This window comes from Crocuta crocuta, unplaced genomic scaffold (genome assembly GCF_008692635.1).
Source record: "Crocuta crocuta isolate KB4526 unplaced genomic scaffold, BGI_CrCroc_1.0 scaffold38, whole genome shotgun sequence".
Lineage (NCBI taxonomy): Eukaryota > Metazoa > Chordata > Mammalia > Carnivora > Hyaenidae > Crocuta > Crocuta crocuta.
This window is the reverse complement of record NW_027532605.1, coordinates 2,667,063-2,689,528: the sequence shown is the minus strand read 5'-3', so window position 1 is coordinate 2,689,528 and position 22,466 is coordinate 2,667,063. Positions and strand designations below refer to the sequence as shown.

At 41.1% G+C, this 22,466-nt stretch overlaps 1 protein-coding gene across 3 annotated transcripts in view; it reads left to right on the top strand.

Annotated features, from left to right (window-relative positions):
• Nucleotides 1–22,466, top strand: part of MYO1B (myosin IB) — a 181,168-nt gene that overhangs the window by 102,790 nt on the left and 55,912 nt on the right. For all 3 annotated transcript variants that reach the window (XM_077780198.1, XM_077780197.1, XM_077780196.1), the window contains exons 7-11: nucleotides 4,067–4,130; nucleotides 15,250–15,348; nucleotides 16,869–16,972; nucleotides 18,805–18,952; nucleotides 19,211–19,329. In XM_077780198.1, the coding sequence (XP_077636324.1) occupies nucleotides 4,067–4,130; nucleotides 15,250–15,348; nucleotides 16,869–16,972; nucleotides 18,805–18,952; nucleotides 19,211–19,329 (534 nt within the window). The remainder of the gene's footprint in view (nucleotides 1–4,066; nucleotides 4,131–15,249; nucleotides 15,349–16,868; nucleotides 16,973–18,804; nucleotides 18,953–19,210; nucleotides 19,330–22,466) is intronic.

Below are 22,466 nucleotides of genomic sequence, written 5' to 3'. Positions count from 1 at the left end.
TCTGCTATATTTCAAGTCAGTACTCTGTATAACTGTGGCTTATATATTATATATTTGTACTCTAGGAAATTGCATTTCCTTTGACCGTGTTTGGTGAGTTAACCTAGAATGAACTCCTTGCTCTCTTCCCTGAGCAGCATGGGAGAACCTGAGGTGTGTATTTATGTATGCTCATTGTAGCTGCCATCACACAGTGCTCCCCACCCAAGTACCTTTAGTTTGATATATTGAACCTAGTAAGAAAGTGACCCAGCATTTTGGAAAAGAGACCTTTAAGGCTTTGGAAATCACCAGTCTCAATCAAGGATTTCAGAGGAAGGAAGAGGAGTCATCGTTGAGTGTCTACTATCTGCAGAGAGCCAAGCTGGGCACTAGAGGAGAGAATCCATAGGGTCAGGCAAATTCCATTACCAACCCTCTCATTCCATGAGAATATAAAAACCCGGGGCGCCTGGGTGGCTTAGTCGGTTAAGCGCCCGACTTTCGCTTAGGTCATGGTCTCGCGGTTCGTGGGTTCGAGCCCTGCGTCGGGCTCTGTGCTGACTGCCAGCTCAGAGCCTGGAGCCTATTTCAGAGTCTGTGTCTCCCTCTCTCTCTGACCCTCCCCTGCTCATGCTGTCTCTCTCTCTCTCCTAGAAATAAAATAAAAATATTAAAAAAAAAAAGAATATAAAAACCCATACAACATATCCGTTTGTTTGAAACCTCTGTTGTTGTTTTTTTAAACACAGTTAAGCATGGGTCTCCCTGCATCTCCTCTTGCAGCCGGCAGACCTTTCACCATTGGCACCCAGAGTGACCTTTATAAACCTAATAAGCCTCATCACTTGGCTGCTGAAAGACTTCAGTGGCTTCCTCCTGCACCCAGAATGCAGCACAGGCTCCTCCTGGAGCCTCCCGTGCCTGCCTGCATCAGCTGGGGCCCGCTCCACCCTGCCCCTGCAGGCCCGGCCTCCGTGTCCCAGGCCTCTGTGACTGTTGGGAGTGCTGAGCGCCTTCTTGCTTCGATCTTTGCAGTTGTTGGTCCTTCTGCATGATGTGCTCGTACTCAGATCACTACACGGCTGCCATCTTTTATCATTTAGATCTCACCTCAAATGTCACTTCCATGATGCCTATTATAGACTCTGACTTTATCCTGTTTTTATTTTTTTCAGGCACTCATTCATTAGTCTCTGAAATTATTGTATTCACTTTCTCTGTTTCTCTCTGACCATGGACCTTAGAGAGGAGGAGCCATGGGAGCAAGTACCCCAGGCTTCGTGTTCATGGTGGTGGCCCCACAGTGCCTGGCACCAGAGTAGACACTCAGAAAGCATTGATGAATGAATACCTATTTTTAAGAAGCTTATAGACTAGTCTGAAAGAATGAACATGTCTGAACATGTTGTGTTTATAACACAACACATAAAATTCAGAATAGAGGAGCTGGAGGAGTCTGGGGTGGGGGACAGTTCTGAGTGGGCCCATAAGATTGAAATGTGCCAAAATTGAGTAGAAAGCAGGAAGAGCTGGCGATACAGTATGGGGAAGCTGAGGGGAGAGACCAGAGGGGATCTGCACTTTTCCAAGTTAGTGGCTGGATGAGAGGGTCCATGAAAGGAGCTGGGGGCTGACGGTCTAGAAGGATGGATCAGGGCCTCAGCTGGAGAGCTTGGAGTATCAGGTTTAGGGCTTGGACTTTATTTTCTGGGCAGTGAGAAGTCTTTGGTTTTCTCTGAGTAGACTCATGACATGCTCCTGGGAAGAATGCCATTCCAAGATCATATGAATTCTCTGTGCTGTCCATGAGTTTATTCGTGATCAGCTTCCTTTTCCAGGCTCTATAATGCTTATTTAGTCTACTGTCTTCAAACCTCCTATCCTTTACTCTGATGATATTATGCTTACTTTTCATGAAAATCATTATCATCATCGTCTTCCTCTTCTTCCTCACCCAAGTCCTCAGCTTTGATGTCTCACCTGTCCTTGTATCTACACAGACACCCTCCTGTCACACTGGGAGATTCTCAACTCCTGTCTTGCACTAATCCCTCTGCTCGTGCTCTAGATCTGGTCACGATGTGTCTAGGAACCACCCTCCATCAAAATCACCCCCTCTCATATGGTCAACCTCTGACTCTCCTATGAAGTTCTGCTTTCTCCCCCTCCTCTATGGCTGCTGTCGTCATGGAGGGCATAACTGATCACTCAGTTGCCTGGGCCACATTCCTGGCCTTTTTAATCATTGCCCCTGTCCTGTGTTAACCTCGTATGTCCAACCAGCATCTGTCATTGTGACTCTCAACTCTGTTTAATCTTCCCTTTATCCCTGCTGCTGCCAAAAACCACCAACATTCCTCCCGTTACTACTGTTACCTCCTATCAGCTCTGTCTGGTTTTGTTCCTTTTCAGTCTATTCCACATTATCTAGGGTGACCTTGTGAATAGGCAGGTCTGATCATGACTTCCTCATTTGGGAATCTTTAATGACAGTCTTTACTGTCAGGCGAATGTTTCAATGCCATGATACGTACTCCCCAGCGTCCCTCACCATCATCATGGATGCCTACTTTTTTTTTCTGTTTGTTTTAAATGTTTATTTATTTTGGAGAGAGAGAGAGCACACACGAGTGAAGTAGGGGCAGAGCGAGAGACACACACACATAGAATCCAAGGCAGACTCCAGGCTCCGAACTGTCAGCATAGAGCCCGACACAGGGCTTGAACTTGTGAGCAATGAGATCATGACCTGAGCCAAAGTCAGACGCTTTACTGACTGAGCCACCCAGGCGACCCATGGATGCCACTTCTTATGCCTGCTCCTTCCTGCTCTCTCCCCTCCTTGCTGCCTGACTTAACCCTGATACTTTGCATTTAAGCTAGGGTCTACTTCACCATTCACCATTCATCCCCAATTCTTTGTGCATAAGACCCTGACCCACCATAGGATCTGTCTCCAGACACAGTAATGTCCTGGTTACCTACCTCAGTTCCCCTCAGGCTGTAAGTTCCTTGAGGGTGGGAGCTGTGCCATCCTTTTTTGTTGTTGTTGTTGCCTACATTAGTATCTAGGAAATGCTTGGTAAACATTTGCTTAATGAATAAGAGAAGACTTAGAAAGGACAGGTGACCCTTGACGATGAAGAAAGAAAAGGGCGAGGGAGCGTGTATAAGCTAATAAAAAGTCAGATTGCATTGTTGACTGAGTGCCATGTGATCATGTTTCTTCCCCCTTACTATGATTTTGAAAATAGAAGGAGTTAAAGTAGTAATTCTTTGGGAGAATTATTTACAAGCTGCCGATGTGACTATTACTAAAGTAGAACATGAAACAAAAGGACCACTTATTAGATCAACAATCCCTTTTCCAAACAAAAAACAGCTGTCAGGGCTATTGTGTTATACTTGTTACTCTTTAACTAGACAGTCATAGACCAATTCTTTAAAAATCACAGTATGAAACTCCATGTGTGTTTCTGTGTGTTTAAAATACCATCTGTAAAATGTAATAGAAATCTGGGATATATACATTGCTGTAAAATCAAGATCAAAAACCAAAGAGAGTAATAATGACGTGTCTTTGATTCCAGATTGGCCACACCACATAATCATGGATTTGATTTGAGTAGATATAAAAATAGTACTTTATGTCTTCCATTTTATCCACTTTCCAGTATACTTGGAGTTTCTTAACCATGGCTGAAATCACATTTTGCTTGTAAAAATGAAATAATTTATATTTCCAACAAGTATATATACAAGGAATACTGCCTTTCCCCAGTTTTTATTCTTGAATTGAATACACACATAGTTCAGAGATTTGAAACACATATCTGAAAAGGAAAAGTCACATGCTGGTTAAGAAGATCTATTCTTAAATAAGCAACATGATATGTTAGCTTTGAGCTAATGGTGTCTTTAGGATGAATTATTTATGGAGTCGTATTGTTAGCCTCATGGTTACATAAATTGTGTGTTAATTACATTTAAACAAATGTGTAAAGGGCTTCGTATGCTATTCTCTAAGATATGCTAACTGTATTTTGAGGTGAACTTAAAAACTCACAAAGTCTTTCTTTGGCAGGGCAAATATATGGATATTGAATTTGATTTTAAAGGCGATCCACTGGGAGGAGTCATAAGTAACTGTGAGTATTTTACTTGAATCTTTTCAAAGCAGTTCAGAATAGCAAAACGTGTATTAGAATATTTTAGATACTGGAGTCTTTAAGAGATAGATATAAGAATATAATTTCTTTTTCTTAGACAGTGCTTTTCCAACTATGTGTTAGACTGTGATTTCAGATTTTTTTATCATGTCTAAATCTTTTTTAAAGATCACTTAAAGTCTTTATCTTTGAAAATCTTTAAAAGTTTGCTAAAGAAATGAGAATTAGGGGTGCCTGGGTGGCTCAGTCGGTTAAGTGTCTGACTTCAGCTCAGGTCATGATGCCATGGTTCATGAGTTCGAGCCCCGCATTGGGCTCTGTGCTGACAGCTCAGAGCCTGGAGCCTGCTTCAGATTCTGTGTGTGTGTGTGTGTGTGTGTGTGTGTGTGTGCGCGCGCGCGTGCGTCTTTCTCTGCCCCTCCCCACTCATGCTCTGTCTCTCTCTCCCTCTCTCTCAAAAAAATGAATAAATATTAAAGAAAAATTAAAAAAAAAAAAGAAATGAGAATTAGTCCAACTGTATTTTATATCCTTTAGGTCTTTACGTTAATTCGTTAACCAAAAGGATCCTGTGATGGTTCATTTCTTTAACAAAATTATTTTATTATTAAAAAAAATATAAATATGGAGCACCTGGGTTGGTTAAGCATTTGACTCTTGATTTCAGCTCAGGTCATGATCTCACGGTTCATGAGTTCAAACCCCTCATCAGGCCCTGTGCTGTGAGCATGGAGCCTGCTTGGGATTCTTTCTTCCCCACTCTCTCCCTGCCCCTCTCCCACTCACATTCTCTCTCTTTCTCTGCTCTCAAAATAAACAATCTATTAAAAAATATATATAAATAGCTTATTTTAAATTAATAACTTTTTAGTAACTTTTTGGGTAACATTTTCTCAATAAAATGAGTAGACTTGTACTTCAGACTTTATTGTGGGAAATTTTGTCCTGGTGTAGTTAGATAATTGAAATGCGATAAACCTCGTAGGAAGAAATACAGATTTATTAGCCTTCTTTAGTTATGATTAGTGATTATAGAAGTGACATGGCCTTGTCAAAGGTGAAAATCTGAACAGCCCCAGGTCCAGAGTTTTCTAAAGTGGGTATGATTGTTGTAAGTAGGGCCCCGTCACTAGCACTTTGAACCTGCGGTACGTGCAGTATTGCCGTGATACTTCTGCTCGTGCTGATTTCGTAGTTGATTTGTTTGGAAGACTGAAATGACAATTTAGGGTTTTTGCCCTTCCCCCCGGAGCCACGGCCTGGTTATTCTCTTGAACCCTTATGTGTTTTCAAGGCCACACCAGTGAACCTCCTTTTACCACTGGCCTCACCACTTATTGGGATTGAAAAAAATCTAAGTTTGCCATAGAAAAAAAAGTACTGAACTGATTCAGGTGACCAAAGCAATGCTCATTAGACTTGTTATTAGCAGTGGCGTTCCTCCTTCAAATGAAATTATATGTCGAGCCTACATAGGAAATAGAGAAAACAAGATCTCATCTGGTAGAGGAGATGAGTAGCCAGAACTCCTCAGCTCCCAGGGGGCCCCTGAGATTTTTGCTGGTGAGCTCTAGAACCAGAAGAATGCTGTTTGAAAATTAGCATTTTAAGAGATTTAAGGAAAGAATGCAGCTGATTTTTTTTTAAAGTTTTAAAATCACAATTCAGAGAGAAACATAGGGCTAGAGTTTCCTCATCTTTATGGGTTTTTGTTTTTTGTTTTTGAATGTGGCAGAGGGATTTGTTTTTTTCTTTTTTAAACAGATTTAAAAAAATTTTTTTAACATCTATTTATTTTTGAGAGAGAGAGAGTGTGAGTAGAGGAGGGGCAGAGAGAGAGGGAGACAGAGAATCCGAAGCAGGCTCCTGGCTTTGAGCTGTCAGCACAGAGCCTGACTCAGGGTTCAAAGCCACAAGTGGTGAGGTCATGACCTGAGCCGAAGTCGGATGCTTAACTGACTGAGCCACCCAGGCGCCCCGAGATTTGTCTTTTAAATGTTTATTTTTGAGAGGAAGACTCAGGGCACAAGCTGGGGAGGGATAAAGAGAGGGAGGCACAGAATCTGAAGTAGGCTTCAGGCTCTGAGCTGTCAGCACGGAGCCTGACATGGGGCTCAAACTCAGGAACCTGTGAGGTCATGACCCGAGCCAAAGTTGGACACTTAACTGACTGAGTCCCCCAGGCGCCCCTAGAGCTTCCTCTCTCTGAAACAGTGGGATTGAAGTGGATGAATTCTATGGTTCTTCCTGTTTCTACTGTTCTGTAGTTTTTACATAGTTTAATTTTCTATTTTAGTTTCCACTTTGTACACTATGCATTGGGATTAAGCCATATTTGTAAAAATATATAATTGTTAGAGAAACGTTTGAAGAGCAACTTTAATGTGAAATGAAACTGGCTGCTTAGATTAAATGGTTTTATGTCAAATATGGAAACATAAGTATTCGTGCAAACCATACATGACATAACCAGAAGCACTTATGACTGCCCTTCTAAGCTTTCTGCACAGTTGTATAGTGGCTCATGAGAGCTGTGAAGGAAAAAGATTTGCCCTGGTTTGAAGACCACCATTTGAAGGAATGCTTAATTTTTATTCTGAAGGATATTTGTAAATCTTTAGCACTTTTTACAAGACAGATGAATTCTAGTTATTAACAATACCCTATTTTTAAAATGAGGGTAATACATCTAAACATTGTGGAATGACTGAATCAAAATTGCTTTTGAGGACTCTAGGAAAATATGTAAGGATTACTTTGTTGTAAGCATTAGAAAATAACTTCGGTTTTACATTTTGAAGCGTAAGTTCCAAACAGAAACGTCTGCCTGCCCCCTAATTCTTGCAGTATCCATGGAGAATAAATATTAAACACTCATTTCATTTCCAGTTAAGATTAATATATCCTCATGAATGGATTTCATATGGTGTTTGTTACCATTTGTTCCCACAATGAAATTATACGGAAATTTATGGTAGTGGGAACACCCTGTATTTTAGAGTATGCTTTGCTTTAGAAAGGAAAGGAACACATGCGTGGTAAGAACAGAAAATTTCACCCTGTGTCGATAGAGCACTGACTCATAGGTAGTCAGTGGGAGTTGCTCTCTGCTGGCTTCAGGGTATAGAGCAATGGGTAAACTCATTCTTGTTCTCTCCAAACTGCCAACAGTTAGCTTCTTGTAGTCCAGGAAAGAAGAGATTTGCCATTTTGTGGGACGCCTATCTTGCCTCATTTTGCAGCAGCCGTGTAGTAACGGTGTCGCTCGTTGTTGGTTGTGCTTAATACCTGGAAGAAGACATGTAATCAGTCAAGCTAGTTGGGCTCCCTGCGAGTGGAGAGGAAGCCCAGGAACTTACTCTCTCTTTCTAAAAGTGGGATGCTTGAAAATGTTAAGTGTTGAACTCACCTGAAAACTGTGTGTCTCCAAGGTTGCTCTTATTAGGCCAGGGCTGTTACGGAAATACAAAATGGCACCCATGGGAGGGAAGATAAAAAGTGGAAGCACAGTTAGCACATCTTAGCTTGTGAGATAGTATTTCTGCTACTTTGTTAATGCTTGGAGGTGTCATAAGATTTGCACATTTGTGTGTGAGGATTTTGGACCTAGTATTTTGAGCTAGAAACTTTTGGCAATCTGTTGTTTTAATTAATAGTCTAGGTACTTTCTTATAGCTGTGGCACTTGATGGCAGTTTTCACTGTGGAGAAAATGTGGTGCAAGTCTCAAGGGATTTTACCTCCTAAAAGAAGAATAGCACAGAGATAGATATGCTGTGAAAAGCCATATGATTTCGGGTGTGCATATATACTTATCCTTATCGTTTAAGGACAGGAGGTATGGCTTTCCTGTTCACAGGAATGTATGAAGAGCCTAGTGTAATATCTGGCACACAGTAGGTTCTCAGTAAGTCCAGAACTCAGGATGGGATTGGTTAAATATAGGCAGGCCTAAATGTAGGCATTTCCTACAAGGCTACTTATGCAACTCGTATTATGTGGTTTCTGATGTCTAAACAACAAGACAGTAAGTTATTTCTCTGTGCCTCCATTTTATCATCTTTGAAATGAGATAATAATAGTACTGATCTCATAGTGTTATTAAAAGTTGTAAATTTTTTGTTACCATCTAAAGTGCTGCTAACAGTACCAGCACCTAGTGAACATTCAGTAAATGTTTACTTTTTTTCATTACTATATACTTACTTTCTTATTGTCTCTACCCCCTAGCCAAATGTATGTCCTATAAGGACAGAGACTTAGTTTGTGTGCTTCATTGCTGAATGACACCAACCAAAATAGTGTCTGACACCTCACATGTATTTCTTGAATTAATTAATAAACACAAATACACAGTGAATAACAAGTGATATAGCTGTGATATAGAAAAATTTATCTAGAAATAAAGCTCCTGCTTTATTGTTTAATTTTATCTGAATATTTAAAACAATTTTTTATTGAAGTATAATTGACATACAGCATTATGTGAGTTTCAGGTATACAACGTAATGATTTCATGTAAGTATATATTGCTAAATGATCACCACAATAAGTCTAGTTAACATCTGTCACCATATATCATTACAGAAACTTTTCTTTCCTTGTGATGAGAACTTTTAAGGTCTGCTCTCCTAGCAACTTTCAAATATGTGGTACAGGATTGTTAACTATAATTGATATGCTGTACAGTACACATCCTTATGACTGACTTATTTATATATCTGAATATTCTATGCTATTCATTTTTAAATGCTTTTTCTAAATACCAGAAAGGCAACAAAATTACTGGTATTCAAACTTCATCTGTCACTGCCTTCTCTTTTTGGCTTGAAAGAAATACTGTCCTATGAATTATGAAGGAAGGCAGATATTGAAATTAGTTTGTGGCCCACTTATTAATCCACCCCAAACTTAGTAGGGTAAAACAATGGCCCTGTCATATGCCGTTTTACGCTGTAGATCAAGAATTCAGAGAGGGCACAGTAGGGTTGGCCTGTCTCCCTGATAGATGGGGCTTCAGCTGGGAAGACGGTTGGGTGTGACTTGCGTGAGTGGACGTTGGAGTCTTCTGGAAGCTTGAGCGTATGTTACATGTCAGGCTGCTGGGCTAGGATGATTCAAAGCATGTGCTCAACTGGGACTGTTTGACTGGAGCCACCTTACATGTGGCCTTGTGTGGTTTGGCCTTCTCACGGGTGGCTAGGTTCTGAGAGAGAGAAGTCCCTCCTCCTGCCCAAGTGAGGAGTGAGCAAGGGGCTGAGAGAGGCTAGGGAGTTAGTCTAAGGAGATCCTCCCACAAGGCATCCATTAGAGCAGGAAGGAACAAGGACCCAGCTCACAGGGGAGATGGGGGATGGAGTGAATCTCTCTGATTTCCTGTTCTATATATTTTTTAAAATTTATGATACAATTGGCTTACACTTTTATGTGTTGTCTACCTCATGACATGTTTATATATATGGCATATCCATGCCAGTTGTAGAAAATGGAATATAATTTTATTCTTTTAGATGGTTTGGGATTTATAACTTTGTTTTTCCTTTTATATCGTATCTTCGCTATTATTGATGACAAGTTGCTGACTAGGAGCAAAGCTGCTTGATGGAATACTTCCTAAAGAAAACTCTGCTCTGCTTTGTTTTCTGAGAATATGTAAATATTGAGTTGGAGTTGGAGATTACCTGTATAGGAGTCAGTTCTCAACAGCTAGTGAATATTCATCAGTGAGCAGTGTCTGTTTTTAACCTGTCTTCTTTAGGGTTGAAATTCACCAAAAGCTAAGCCATACATTGTCTGGATAATAATAGAAGGCTGGGCATTTTTTCGTGCTTTAAGACGCAGAGCTTCCAAAGAAGACAAATAATCAACCATTGGTTATGAAGTATCGGTAGCAATGAGACAAATTTCCAAGAGCAGTTCTGTGACCCTGTAATGGATGGTTTTGTATAAAAATCCATGCTTTTCCTTGTCTCAGTTTTACTTCGGCTGTTTTTCTTTTACAGAAATATTTTTACTGGAGCATTTGGGTGGCTCATTCGGTTGAGTGCCTGACTCTTGGTTTCGGCTCAGGTGATGATCTCATGGTTCATGAGATTGAGCCCCGCGTCGGGCTCTGTGCTGACAGTGTGGAGCCTGTTTGGGATCCTCTCTCTCTCCCTCTTTCTCTGCCCTTTCCCTACTCTCTTTATTTAATGTTAAATAAAACATTAAAAAAATAAAAAATACGTTTATGGTGAAGAAAAACTATGTTTACCATAAAACAAGATTATATACAAATACAGAAGAAGCCAGGTGTTCAAATATATCTAAATTAATTAGGATAGTATATCTAATAATAAGACGTTATATTTCATTAATTTTATTTCAGAGTTTGGATATGGAGTTTTAGATTCAGAAATATACCTATGTGAGTAAATTTTTAATTATTAGATAAACATTAAATCTGTATTAGGAAAAATCAGTTGTGAAAGTCCACATATGCTGTATGTATGTAAACAGATGCTAATAAAAGACAGTAGTTGATGAGGTAGATAATAAGCCAAGTTCTCTTGATGCTTTAAAGCCCAGTTTGCACATGCAGATACCATGTACTGTGAAACCCTTTCATAACTTCTCATGCAACAGGTCCAGCCACCTTTAGGGCTGATTTTATAACTTCAGGATACTGACTTTTGAGAAAACTTCAAGCCGATTTCTTAAAAATTACAATGCCGCAGTGGAGGCGGAGGTGGAAGTGGACGTCAGGGTAAAATTTAATGCCGTGGCGTGCCAGGTGGTTCACGTGTCCAAGGCCTGTGACCTGCAGGTGGATAGAGCTTTGTGTGACCCCCAGCTGAAAGAGCCCCACGACAAGCGTTCTCATTTGCCCTCACCGTAATGCGCATGCACAGTGTGATTTGTAAGAAGACCTTTGTCCCATCTTTTTGACTTTAAAATTTGTTGTTAGTGAAACTTCCTGATGACCATCCTTGAAGCCTTTGTTGTCTATTTCCTGGCTCCGACCAAGCCAGGAAAAGTAGAGGGTTGACTTTCGAATGTATACTCTAATCCACGAGCAAACTTAAGCTCGTAGAGTTTTCCACTGAAACTACCCTCAGTTAGGCTCAGTAACTCACTGGTTACTTAGATTGCAGGCCCAGTGCATGAATGAAGGGACATAAATTGATTAGAAAAACCTAAATGACACTCAGACACTAATCCGTAATATTCATCTCTGAGCAGTTGTACAGANAGGGACATAAATTGATTAGAAAAACCTAAATGACACTCAGACACTAAATCCGTAATATTCGTCTCTGAGCAGTTGTACAGGAACACAGGATCTCTGTGGGTGGGTCAGTGTTGTGCATCATGGGCTTTCATTGTCGTTCTGGTCTTCCTGGCAAAACTGAGACAAGCCAATTATTCCTTAAGCCTTGGACGTGAATCATTTCTTTCTTTCTTCTTTTTTTTTTCAGGAAGATAAACTATACATAAAACAAATTTAATCATGCTATCTCATCCTTCATCTGTAAAGTAATATGATGTTCTTTTTTCTTCCCAACCACTACTTATCCTGCTATTCTTTTGCCAATTAGAACACTTCCTTCTCCAGCAGGTGCAAAAAACACGGACATTTTCCTTCTTTCGTGTCTTGTACTGAGGGGAGGGGCCTGTGCGGTGCACAGGCACGTGTACATGCCGTAGACGCACTGGTAATTAGTCAAGACTAGGAAAGCCCCTGAGTGACAGGCTCGTCCTAGTAATAGTCAGGTGGCGGGAGCATGCTTGGGGTGGGGGGATGGGGGGGGGATTCTGATCCCAGAGTTTCTCTGACCTGGTCTGTTGGTTTTCTCCTTTAGAATGGCTTAGTAGGTTTATCTCTTCCCTTACAACTTAAGTTTGTATCAGATTTAATGTGAGCTTAAGTTTGCATGTTGAGAAGGAAACTTATCTGCATTGGAATACGTGGAAATTCCTACTCTCTTCTTCACTAGACATTTGGCATGTCCTGTCCTCTTCTTCCCTAAGTCTTGTTACAGAGGCTCAGTCAGTGGTAGCAGGAACATGTGAGGCTGAAAAGGCAGGCTGAGCCGGTGTCTGCTTTGACTTAAGGGGAGCATTCAGGAAATTCATTTGGTCAGGTAGCAAGTCTTTACAGTAAATTTAATTTATGTTCTGTGCTTTGAGTAATTATTTGATATGGCTTCATACTCTTAGATTATGTTGGTGCGTGCACATTTAATAAGGTAGAATAGGGAATGGTTTTAAGCATTAGCAAATTATTTGGGGCCAAACCTTTTCCCTGATTACTTTTTGGAAGCTTGTAACTTCTGAGAAATGTCATAAAGAAATAGGAGGCTCTGGAGTAATAGTCTAAGCATTTTAGGTGATAAAACCTTCAACTGCTTTGTAATAAAGGTTTCTTATTTTGTGATTGGTGAAGTCATGTATTTTATGTGAAGTATGGCCTTTCCTAGTATTTATGGATTTTGCATTCTTTGTACTAGAAAATTATAAACAGCATAAGTGTGATATCTTAGTCACCTGAAGCTTTGAATTCTGGCTGTGTCACTTAGTAACAGTGTGACATGAGCCTCATTTTTTCCTGTATAAAATAGGGATTATAAAACCAACTCAGGGGAGGTGTTTGGAGTTGAGTAGGATTACTAATGAGAAGCACCGAATGCGGAGCAGAAGGTCAGTGAAAGTTCCCTTCCTACTTCCCCTTTGTACCTTTCCTTTTAAACACACATTGTATTAACTTTCATATTTGAATATGATAGTAATCACTGATCATATCAGAGCGTGTGGTTCAAGAAGTACATTGACCAACATTCCTTTCCATTATGTGCACGTGGGAATATTGTTCTTGAACTTGGTGGCTGTTCTCTGCCAAATCTTCTAGCCGTCGTCGTTTTATGCTCCGTTTTCTGTTAGCATTTGTTCAAAGAGCACCACCATTAGGCTGGCAGTGTTGCCATTGGACAGTGTGGCTCTGTCATGCTTTGAGGGTATTATTTCATATCTTGAAGCACCACAGTTTGCTTGTTGGGATGTGATTGGGTAAGTGACACCAAACAGGGGTCATCCTTAGTAAGGCGCCCCTATGAAATGAGCAGGAAGCAGGCTGCCGGTACTTTCAAGGCCTAGCTCTCCTACCTTGGGAAGAGTTGCTGCTGTTGGCTTGGTGCTGGGAGAGATCGGGAGCGGTGTGACCCTTGAAGGCCTTTATATTTGCAATCAGTGCTGGGTGCATTCCCAGTCTTGGCGCGTAGTGGGTGAGCAGTAAGTGAGCTGATTTGAAGAAAATGTGCTGATGAAGTGAACCATAGCATTTATTTATATTTTTCATGCAGTTGAGTTACTTTCTTCGAGGCTCAAAGAGTTTCCTATAAGGATTAACTTCTCCATGAAGATCTGCTCATGCTCTGTGGATTCTTTCTTCTGAAATTGTGCCTATATTCTTAGAACTCTAAAGGAGCTTGGTCACATGATCAGTACAATCAAACTGCGTTTTTATCTTATCTGCTTGTTTTGTCTTCTGCTTTGTGCGTCAGTCTTACTTCTTAACTGAAACATTCAGCCCTTAGAGATGATGAATAGTATACAATCCCTTCTTTACTAAATTTTGTCTCACTTGTGCTTTTCAATTTTCTATTTCCTTTCTTTTTGCTAAATATAAAGTCTTCATTATTCTCCATGTATGATTTGAGGGCATTGGCAGTCATCCAAGTCAAATGAGCACTGAAGATGAAAATGAGCATCCCGTTCCTATAGTTTTTGAGTTTACATATTTTTGTTCTCGTTTTAATCCACTTAATTTTGTATGTCCTTGTAACCCATCTCTTCATTCTTACAAATGACCTCGTGTATGGGGAGCACCCTAGGACTTCTCATTCACCAGGTCCACACTCTTTCATTCTACCTAGGCTCATCTTTCCATGCTCCTGTGGATTCCAGAAATACAAATTGAGAAGTTCAGTGACCATGCCCAGAGAAATTGCACATCTTCTCTCCCTCACTCATTTGTTAATAATGTTTAGATTTCAGCCTGATTGGAAGTCAAATGTGTCTATTCTCTAAAATTAGTAATGGGATCAGTGATTCGGAATTTTATAACTAAATTTGGCTTTTGCCTACAGAATGCAGAGCCCCTTTTATATCACTGGTCAGAGGTAAGCAGGACTTCAGGCAGGATACAGTTCACCATTGTACTTTGCCATCTCTTGTGTACTGCCTCAATGGCTGTTTTCTGGTTGGTTGGCTTTTTTCCTTCCCTCCCTCCTATCTCCTTCCTTCCCTCCTTCCTTCCCTCCTTCCTTCCTTCCTTCCTTCCTTCCTTCCTTCCTTCCTTCCTTCCTTCCTTTTTGAATGAAAGTTTGAAAGCTAGATTAGACATGAAATCACTGGATAAAAAAGTATCTGGAATCAAAGAAAGTATACTGTCAAATAGCAATACCAAATTCTGTTAGATGAGGATCACCTTTCATTCTGTAAGACTTCAAAACCTCAAGAAGAGCTGCTTCCCTTATCCCACGTAGCAAGGTGTGTGGATATGATGAGGTGGGGTTTACATTTGGATCCAATGGTCTGATTTCAAATTTCAACTTAAACTCTTGGGCTGTTAGTTTTTTCATTTGTTAAATAATACCTTCTAAAGCAGTTGGGAAAGTAAAGTGTGGCAATGGCTCTCAAGCATTTGGCACATAGCAAGATCTCAGAAACATGAACTTTATAATTATTAAGTGGATTCATAACTGAATGACTGGATCCCATTGCTTAGATGTGTCATGCTACATTTGAAGAACTTAATGCCATTATGTATAACACCAAGTGAACATTAATATGGAAACCGTTTTGTCTTTAATCAGCTTGTCGAATATATTGTTAAATTTATTTTGCATATTTACTGTTGTTTGAAAAGAACCTGGTTTGTTTAATTTGGTGATTTCAGTTCGAGTGAGGCTTCTTCCTGAAACAACTGAAAATGTAGCTTCTGTTATTATTTCATTAAAAACAGAAAATGAAAAAAAGTGAGGGGAGTGGGGAAGAAGAACCATGGTAGATTTGAAAGAAAATTCATAATATACTATGGTACTTGACTCTTTTCTCTTTAGATCTTTTAGAGAAGTCTCGAGTTGTTAAGCAACCAAGAGGCGAAAGAAACTTCCATGTGTTCTATCAGCTGCTCTCTGGTGCCTCTGAAGAGCTCCTCAGTAAGTCCCTTTTTCTGGGCTTTAATTTAATTTTTAGTGTCATGGCATTTTTCAAAGCATTCTTTTTAATTTTCTTAAAAACTTTTATGACCGTGGTTAAGGTGAAGAACGTGGTAGGTTTGCTTCTGTCGTCCTACCCCAGCATCTGCTTGCTGTATGTCCCTGTCTCTCACCAGAAGCTGTGCATGTGTACTCAGATGGCGTACTCGAAGAGCTAACTAAATTTTGGAGGATGGGTGAATCACAATTTTTTTTTTTAATCTTTTGTTTATTTTGGAGAGAGAGAGAAAGACAGTGCAAGCAGGGGAGGGGCAGAGAGAGAGGGAGACACAGAATCTGAAGCAGGCTCCAGGCTCTGAGCTGTCAGCACAGAACCTGACGCGGGGCTCAGACCCATGAAACATGAGATCATGACCTGAACTGAAGTTGGACGTTTAACCGATTGAGCCACCCGGGCGCGCCCCAATCATAAATTTAAACGATAAATGGAAGAATATAGGGGCGCCTGGGTGGCTCAATTGGGTAAGCGTCCGACTTGGAGCCTGTTTCAGATTCTGTGTCTCCCTCTCTCTCTGACCTTCCCTTGCTCATGCTCTCTCTCTATCTCTCAGAAATAAATAAAACATTAAAAAAATTAAAAAAATATTTAGTTGTTTTGCTGAAGAAGAAGTTAGCAGGAGCCAGGAGATGAGAACAATTATATAAGGAAAAAATTGCTCAGTGAAGACTTAAAAATAGTGGGAAAACATTTGTAATTGATAAAAGAGTTAAAATTCTGACCTTTGGGTATTTTAGAGAACTAATAGAAGTTCATCAGAATCGTATCCAGTAGTTAATGGCTAAGTGATCCAAGTTTCGAACAAATAGTTCATATTAGAAGCGTGGAAAGTAAATGATGTTTGGGGAAGAATCATTCTCACTAATCAACAAGCATAAGCTAAAACAGCACTGAAGTGTTCATTATACATGTATTAACAAAACCGATTAAAAAGGACAAAGCTGGCAGAATTCTCAGGCCTTGGTCTGCTTAGAGCTTGTGGATGTCACTTCAAAGTGAAGACTTCTTACTGGGGACTAATTAGCAATCCAAAATAAGTCATAAAATGAACAGAGCCAGGCGCACCATTTTTTGGAATGTATCCCAATGAAGTAATTCAAAAGAATCCAGAGAACATTTTTATACTAAGACCTGTATCACTGCCCTAGTATCCAGTGGCATGGGAATTACTAGGCAGACATCATGTTACAATGAAATAGTATATTGAAGATATTTTATATGATAAAAAGATGGAAGGGAGCTTACTATGAGTAAATGTGGAAAAGCAGCTTGAAATATGTACGACAGTGGTAAAGGTAGATTTTAGAAAAATGCTGTTGGTATTTGGGTATCAGTTTTTGTTCTGTTGATTCAGTACCTAATATATGAAAGTCATTTTGTCTGGAGGTTTTAAGGAATGAGATATTAAAGATGGTTAGACTTAATTGAAGTAACTTACCAACTTGTATGCGTGATTCAATAGATAAGCTTACACTTGAGCGAGATTTCAGCAGATATAACTACCTGAGTTTGGACTCTGCCAAAGTTAATGGAGTGGATGATGCAGCAAATTTCCGAACCGTTAGGGTAAGTAAGACAGTCCTCTCGTTACTCTTTAAAATGGTAACACTCTATTGCTCATTTGGAACTGATAGCAATTCTGAGTGTTCTTAGAAGCATAACTCATGCCCCCTAATGTTTTAGAATCATACAACAATTTATTGTATTCTTACTAAAATCATACGATATTGTAAAGGCCCATGCTCTCCTGGAGCATGCGATTTTGGTATTTATCAAAAGGAGCTTGCTTATTGTATTGTCCTGACTTTTTTAATGCCATATTTAAATTTCAAATATTTTTGTAGCCATAGCTTAGTAGTTAATTTCCAGCTGTGAAAACTGTCCCAGGAAAGCATTAAATCAATACTATGTTTGAGACAGTTTCCAAAAATCACATGTAAACCAGAATAATTAGCATTTCATGTTCATTAGAAAATAAATTATTATTGTTATTTTTAATATTTATTCACTTATTTTGAGAGAAAGACAGTGCAAGTGGGAAGGGACAGAGAGAGAGAAAGGGCAAGAGAATGCCTCAGAGCCCAACGTGGGGCTCGATCCCGTGAACACTGAGCTCATGACCTGAGTCAAAATCAGGAGTCAGACGTTCAACCAACTGAGCCACCTAGGCGCCCCTGAAAACAAATTATTTTAAACAATATCCTATCTTCTGTGTTTAAGTGGCACTTTGAAAATTACTCCTATAGGGCATGATATGGTAACTGTACTTGACTTCCAAATGGGACAGCTGTGGTGGTGGGGAGGCGGGGAAGTAGGTCAGATTAGCAGAAACAAGACTGGCATCAGTTGATCTTCAAGGGTGAGTGAAAATGACTTGGAATTCTTTTCCTGCTCTCTCTACTATCGTATATGTTTGAAATTTTCCATGACAAAAAAAATTACGTTACTCCCATTGCTAGGCTAGGTAGTCTTGTCACAAACAAACAAGTAAAACAAAACAACAAAGCTGGGTTATTCTCAGAATATATCTCTGTCATTTGTTAAAAGCTCTGGAAACATCCTCCTGTGGCAGGCCTCTTGATTCCTGGACATGAGTTGAGTTCAAGTCCAGTTCTGTAACTGTTTTTCCTAGCAGATTGTTGGCACTTAATAAAAGCTTATGACTGAAGAATGTTTCTTGTTACCTGTAATGCTTTGGGTCGGGCATTTCACCTTTGCAGACCAATTTTTCTCATATAAAGTAAATGAGGGGCGCCTGGGTGGCTTNCCCGCGTCAGGCTCTGTGCTAACTGCCAGCTCGGAGCCTGGAGCCTGTTTCGGAGTCTGTGTCTCCCTCTCTCTCTGACCCTCCCCTGCTCATGCTGTCTCTCTCTCTCCTAGAAATAAATAAAAATATTTTAAAAACTTAAATAAAATAAAATAAACGAGCAGGTTTTTATGTAGGAGAGTATAAAAGCTTTTTGTTAGGTTTTATTTCTAGCATCAGAACCCAGTATGAAAAATGACACATACTCACATGCATACACGATGTGCGCACACATGCACACAGACATAGACACACACACCCCAGGCTGCTGCGTATGAAGCGGGGGGTTGGAACCCATGGCTTGGCTCTTAGCCTCCTCTTCTGCCATCTCCCTCTTGGGTCCCCTCTACCCCCTTGCTCCAGCATGCGAAGTGCCCTGGGGATCCTTGACTCACAGCTTGAAAGCACTGAACAAGTTACACCTGGTGCCACGTCAGGTCTGTTCACAGGTCTCCTCTTGGAGGGCTTTTTCTGGGACGTTTTGTCTTGTTGTTGTTTGTTTTCAGAAACGAATCTGTTATATGATTCATTAAAAAAATGCTATAACGAGTGACAGAAAGAAAACAGCTGCTTTTCTCCCTGCCCCCCTCAGAATGCCATGCAGATTGTGGGTTTTATGGATCATGAAGCTGAGTCTGTCTTGGAGGTGGTGGCAGCGGTGTTGAAACTGGGGAACATCGAGTTCAAGCCCGAATCTCGAGTGAACGGTTTGGATGAAAGCAAAATCAAAGATAAAAATGGTAAGTCAGCCTTGTTGAGCAAACTTGCTTTTGAACGTCTGCCCACTCCTTAATCTAGAAAGGAAAACTTCTGTTTTCATTGATTTGAAAATGCTTTCCCGTGCAACTGAGCAGAAACATAATTATAGAGTTTTAAGTCTTTTGACTTCTACATTTTATACTATTTGATTTGAGTGTGCTTTAGGAAGAACACCCTAAGCCTTGAAAAGGACTTTAACAGCACATACACAGTCACTTTTTGTGTCTGTCCCCCAACAGAGTTAAAAGAAATTTGTGAGTTGACCGGCATTGATCAATCAGTTCTAGAACGGGCTTTTAGTTTCCGAACGGTTGAGGCCAAGCAGGAGAAAGTTTCAACTACACTGAATGTGGCTCAGGTGGGTGAAATGTCATGGCCAGAAGTGAATTTTTAAAAAGTCTATGATATTTTTATATAAGTGGAAACAAAAATTTCATTTTGCAGGCTATTGTCTTAACTCTCAATACTGTATTGCGGGCATCATTCTAAGTCCCAAGAGCACAGCAGTAAACGAAACAGATAAGGATCCCTGCCCTCGTGGAGGTTAAAATTTGGGCAGGAGGAGTGGCCAGGCGATAACCGGTAGACCTTGTAAATGAACAGATTTATACAGCAAGCTAGCAGCAGGCAAAGAGGAAAGCGAGAGCAGAGCAAGGGAGAGCCACCCTGCTGGGGCAGGGAGGTTTCGTCTGAGTGAACTGGGAAAGGACACCAGTGGCAGGATCTGCCTTGTGTTTCAAAGGGTCATTGTGGCTGCAGTGTGCAGAGCAGAGTGCAGGGGGACAATGGGTAAGAGCAAGGTGTCTTAGTTTGGGCTACTATAACAGAATACGATAGTCTAGGTGGCTTAAACAAACCAAAAAACCACTTATTCCTCATAGTTCTGGAAGTTAGGAGCCTGAGATCAGGGGGCCAGCATGGTTGCATTCTTGGTGAGGGCCCTCTTCCTGGTTGACAGACGGCCACTTTCTTGCTGTATCTTCTTCACAAGGGGAGGGGCGGGGGAGGGGAGGGTGCGCTGTGGTGTCCTCACACCCCTATAAGGACCCTGATTCCATCATGGGAGCTCTACCCTCATGACCTCCTCTAAATCTGTCTCCTAATGTTCCCACCTCCAAATACCATTCCGTTGGGGATTAGGGCTTAAACACATGGGTTTGGGGTTGGGAGATGATGTAGACGTTCAGTTCGTAACACCAGGAAGCTGCAAGGAATGATGTGCCAACCTAGAACTGAAGGCGGTTTGAACCAGACGGTAGCAGTAGAGTGAGCAACGGTTACGTCTGAAGCTGCTGGCGTAATATGTGGTATGAGAGAAAGAGGAGAGGTTAGGACGGCTCCCAACGTGTTTCACTTAAGCGACTGGAAAAGTAGGATTGCCGTTCACTGATTTGGAGAACACAGGAGAAGCCAGCTTGGAGAGGCCAGATTGGCCTCCCTGCCTCCCTTATTGTATACCATCACCTGAAGACAGTGAGCTCTTTCTAAGACTCAGGTCTGAGTTGGTTATCTCTTCTGTCCTTTGCTTCAGTTTCAGTGGATAGGTGAGTGGATGCATGCATGTGTGGGTGTTACCCCAAGGCAACTTCTGGAGTCCCTTTCAATGTAAAGCCTTTGTTCTACAGCCTAAACATTCTCCCACCGGTCTGTGCTAATCTGGGCTGGAATTCAGTGACTGACTGGGGACTTTTCCCCGCAGAGGCCTACTGTCTTCTCACCCCGTAGTCCAACTGCATTCTCCTCCTCTTTGTAAGCGGCCTTAAGCATCTGTAAGACAGTAGGTGGATTTAGTCTTTCTCTTTGCCGTTCAGAACTAGTCTTTGCTACTAACCCGAGGATGTCTATGCGTCTGTAGCTTTCGGTGTAGCTTTCTTATTTTAAGTGAGGTGCTTTGACTGTGAAAAATACTGTAACTTGGTGTATATGTACACGATTTGTGTACATATGTACACAAATTTGATTTGTAACAATCCTCTTCTAGTTAGAAGTGTTGTGTGTCCTTCTTACTAAATTATTGCTTCTGCTATCATCTCCGTCCAGGTCAGTCTCACTCACGCAAAGTCGGATGGTGAGTCACTGACTTAATCGAGGAAATTCACTGAGAGCCTGCTCAGCACAGGCCCCATGTCGACCACTAGCAGGGACTAAGGGATGAAGGAAGACGCCATGGAGACGATAGTTTCGGAGCCAGCCTCGAAGGATTTGATGTATAAAGAATGGGCGAAAGGGCATTTGAAAAAGAAAACTGAGGAAAGCCCAGTTTGGAGTTACATCAGGGAGGATTGGGCTCGCGTGGCTGTAGCTTTAGACACGTGAAGGGGATTCAGAGAGAGCAAGGTGGCTGGAAAAGTTCCACGTGGAGGCGGTTCTCAAACTTGAAAACTTGAGTGTACCTCAGTACCTACCGCCTGAAGGGTTTGTCAAATGCGGTTGGCAGCCTGTGCCTGGAGGCTGTTTGAGGTAGGACTGAAGAATTTGTGTTTCTAATAAGTTCAGTGCTGCTGCTGCTGGTGGTCCAAGGACCACATTTTGAGAACCACTGTACTGAAGGTCACACCGAGTTTAGACATTTTCAATAGCCAGAGTGGGGATCGTTAAGTAAAAAGTGTTGCAATGAGAAAATGCCTGCTGTGTGAAGAAGGCCCTTCAGGAATATCCACATGTACGTGGATATATACGGAATATATATGTGGATGTATTTTGGTCTACTTTTACTGTGTGTTTTACTCTCGCTTTTTAATCATCCTCTACGGAAACCAGGCCCAGGTGCCTCTTACTTTATAAGCCTGAGTCACCTTACATCACCGGGTTAAACTTTTCCACATTGTTTTAACCTTTGGCGTAAAAGAATTTGGCTTGAGGTCCTCGATTTTTCAGTTCCTTATTCAAGGTCTTTTTTTTCTTTTTTTTTAAATTAAATGTAGGGTTTAGATTTCTACAGATCTTACTGCCTAAAAGGTTTTGATTCCAGCAAGAAGTAATTTGTTTTATTAATGTTTCCTCATAGCTTCAGTTCTTGGGCCCCATCATCATCCTTATTGCCCCATTCCTTATTCTGCCCAAGGCATTTAGATCTTTTCTCAGATACAGTGACTCACAGAGAAATGATAGGAACTCAAGACAGAGTTGTAGTTCAGCTTCTACCACATCCGCTCTCCTTGGCTTCCACGGCCCTCGGTAATCTGACCCTACAAACCCTTTATCTCCGTTTATTCCCTGCTACTTCTGTAAATGGCATGCTTATTTTTACCCGGTGCCTTCACTCTTGTCCCTTCCCCACAAGGCGTGGCTAGTTTTTCCTGCCTGTCTGAATGGTCCATCCCATTACCCCTCATCCAGGAAGCCTTCCTTGATCACAGCCCCCCTCTTCTCCCTCCTGGGATTTCCTTTTTCTCCTGCTGTTGGACACTTGTTCTCTGATTGTTTCGCTCATGAGGGTTTGATCTCCACCGCTCCACTGGGAGCTGCTACAGGTGGGCCCCACGGCCATGCATC